This window comes from Hipposideros armiger, unplaced genomic scaffold (genome assembly GCF_001890085.2).
Source record: "Hipposideros armiger isolate ML-2016 unplaced genomic scaffold, ASM189008v1 scaffold_89, whole genome shotgun sequence".
Taxonomy (NCBI): Eukaryota; Metazoa; Chordata; class Mammalia; order Chiroptera; family Hipposideridae; genus Hipposideros; species Hipposideros armiger.
The window spans coordinates 401988-405125 of NW_017731439.1; the positions used below are offsets into that span (position 1 = coordinate 401988).

At 56.2% G+C, this 3138-nt stretch overlaps 1 protein-coding gene across 1 annotated transcript in view; it reads left to right on the forward strand.

Moving 5' to 3' along the window:
- The window catches only part of MAVS (mitochondrial antiviral signaling protein), a 16007-nt gene extending 12875 nt beyond the window's left edge, over positions 1-3132 (forward strand). The window contains exon 7 of the mRNA XM_019644596.1: positions 720-3132. Coding sequence (XP_019500141.1) covers positions 720-1226 — 507 coding nt within the window. The 3' untranslated portion in view covers positions 1227-3132. The remainder of the gene's footprint in view (positions 1-719) is intronic.
- The last annotated feature ends 6 nt before the right edge of the window (positions 3133-3138 follow it).

Sequence of the window (3138 nt, forward strand, 5' to 3'; positions counted from 1 at the left end):
TTGAGGGTGTAGGGACAGCTGAGGACCAGCCTCATCCAGACCCCACACCATGTCCGTTAGAGTAATAATAATCATTAGGGCTCTTAAGTGTAGATGCCTCAGGAGGGTCAGGTGTGGTGGGCCACTCCCACTGGTCACGTGCATTAACCCATTTAGGGTTCACAGCTCCCTGGTAAGCTTGGCAATGCCATTTCACAGATGAGAAAGTAGTCAGGGATAGAGCAGGGTGGCCTGTCTGTCTTGACCCTTTGCTCTTCATCACTGGGACATCTGGCCTGTCTCTCTATGACCAGGGTTTTATAGACAGCAGTCCCAGCGCATCCAATCTGGGCAGCCGTTTGGACCCAGCAGCCCTCACAGCTGCCTCTCTGAGCCTGCACATCTAACCCTACTACTGCTGTCTGCCCAGAGGAACCAAGTCCATGGGGCCCCTTGGGTACATGTCTAAGCCTGTTACCCTGTGCCCGGCCACACCATGGCCCTCAGGCCCCAGCTGAATGTTAATGCGTGGTGGGGCCATACACCACCAAGGGCTCATAGGCAGCCATGGGGCTGCCTTGGAGGAGGTGACCACTGATGCTGCTGTAGGACTTGGGTTTCCTTCTCCCCCACTGCCTTTCTGCGCCATCAGTGGGTTGACTCCCCAAGAGAGGGTGGCTTCATAGGCACTGTGGGCTGGGAATTGTGGTATTGGGGTGCTTGTTCATGCCCTGGCCTAGGTGTGGGGCTGCCCAACCTGGCTTGTCCCCCTACCACACCCAGTCCCTTCCATTCTCTTCTTTCTTTATCAGGACACTCCAGTGTCTCCAGCTCCCACAGTTGCCACCACTGGAGGCAGCTCACCCCGTGCAGACAGTAGCTTTGACAGCTTGAGCTCAGGGCTAGAGCTGAGCAAGCCAGGCAGGCTGGTATCCCGGATGGACAGCCAGCCATTTTCTGGCTGCTCCGCGGACCTTGCCATCAGCTACAGTGACAACTTGGACGCAGGACCTCACAATGCTCCGGAGGAGAATGAATATGTGTCAGTGAGGATCCACGTGGAGGAGGCTCCCAGCATAGACAACCTGTCCGGCAACCCTGGGCCACATGCCACCCAGCAGACCCGGGGGGAGGAGGAGTCCCCCTGCGTCGGGTGGGCCCCCTTGGCTCCGTGGCTTGGGGTGGCTGCTGCTGGGGCACTCCTGGCCACGCTCCTGGCCGTGCTGAACCGGCGGCGCCTCCTCTAGTAAACTCCCTAGGCCCTCCCTGCCATGTGTCTGCTCCCTTTCCCGGGGTACATCCAGTCTGAGCCATGGAGCCAGTCCCACCTGCCTTGTCCCTTTAGTGGGGCTGGTGGAGGCTGGGTCAGAGAGGAGCCAGGGGCCACAGGCCTGGCTGGAGGCGGTATTTCTGTCCCAGCTCATGCACGCTGCAGCTCCCTCGCCATCCTTGGCTTTTTGGGCCCTGGGCTGCCCCATGTGCTCTGACCTCGCCCAGCTGGCAATTTGGGTACTCACCCTTGTCCGCTGGAGGAGGTGCCTCTGTCCAGGCCTTATCCCTCCTTGCCCAGGCCACACACCAGGAGTTGCCACTGGAGGGTGCAGGGGGTTGGCAATGTCCCCCATCCTGCCCTGGTCCCTGGCAGCTGACAGCAGATGTCTGAGGTCTTGCTCCTGACACCCAGTGGCCCAGCCTGAGGCCGTTGCCCTGGAGAGCACTAGAGCTGCTTCTGGTCCCCTGCCCCTTGGGTCCTCCATCCATGCTAGGCAAGGGTGGGGAGGAGGTCCAGAGGCCTGAGGACACCCTCTGGAGCCCCTTTCCAGCCTCCTCACCCCCTTCTCCTCTTTCCCTCCCTCTTGGTCCCCATCCTTATGAGGGTTGGGAAGGGGACGTATGGGGCAGAGCTCAGGACAAAGTTTGGATTTCAGCTCCACCCCTTCCGGGGCTGTGTGGCCTGGGCTCATGATTAGCCTTCTTCAGTCTTGCTTCCCAAAATGGACTACGCGTATCATGGCTCATCTTTTAATGTGTTCTTCTGAGATTGAAGCGTAGAGGTGTCTGTCAAGTGCCTGGTCCAGAGTGGGTGGCCGCTAAACTCTTCCCCCACCTCTCCCCTGCCCAGACTGGTAGAGATGAGGGCAGGAGTGGCAGAGTGCCTAGTAGGTAAGGGTGCAACTCTGCAGTATAGGGTGGCCTCGGCCTGCATTCTGCCCCGCCTCTCCCTCGTTCTCTGCTCTTGGGCAAGGTGTTTGCTTCTGTTTTCTCAGCTGTGAAAGAGATGAGTAGTAAATATGCATATATATATATATATATATATATATATATAATCTCGTAGTGTTGTTATGAGGATTAAATGAGTTTATCTCTATAAATCTTAGAATGCTTCCTGGCATTTACTAAGGGTGGGAAACTTGTTATAACTATTCAAATTGGAGGGGCTGGAGCACATGGCTACACCTTTAGAGGTAGGCTCAGACCCTACTGCCTCCCCTGACTTTATATTTGCCCCTTACTTTATCCTGCATATTGGGAAATTGTTGGGGAGTGGGGAGAAAGGCACGTCCACTGGGAAAACTGCGCAGGATAGGGGCTGGGCTGACCCCCAACAGCCAGATGAATTGGGGGTATCCTTGTGGGTTCTTTTCGGGTGGCCATCGTTGGACAAGGGGCAGGCACAGGAGCCTCAGGAGCTGCTTCCATTTCTGGGCTTCCATACAAGGGACAGGGACTAGAGCCCTGGGGAGACACTGGGGCAAGGGTCACTGTGGCCCACCCCTAGGCTCTCAGCCTGCAGACTTCTGCACCTTGCTTTGGCTGCTACAGTCTGTGCTGCCCTAGGGGACTTCAGCAACCTCTACCTTTAATGACCTGTACCTCTACCTCTGAACTTCTCTTCAACCCTCACTGCAAACCCAACAACCTGCACCCTGAAACCAGGAGTGGTCCTTACCTAATTCCCTATCACCCTTACTATTAACCTGCCCTCTGTGCTTCCCCGTCCCTCCCAGATACCCAGGTCAGTGAACAATTCATGCATAGGTGCTAGCTTTAATGTGTTTCCTTCCCAGGATACCTTTGGAAAAAAGTATCTCAAGAAAGCAATGTGGGGCCGCCAAATGGCTCAGTTGGTTAAAAGTGTGAGCTCTGAGCAACAGGGTC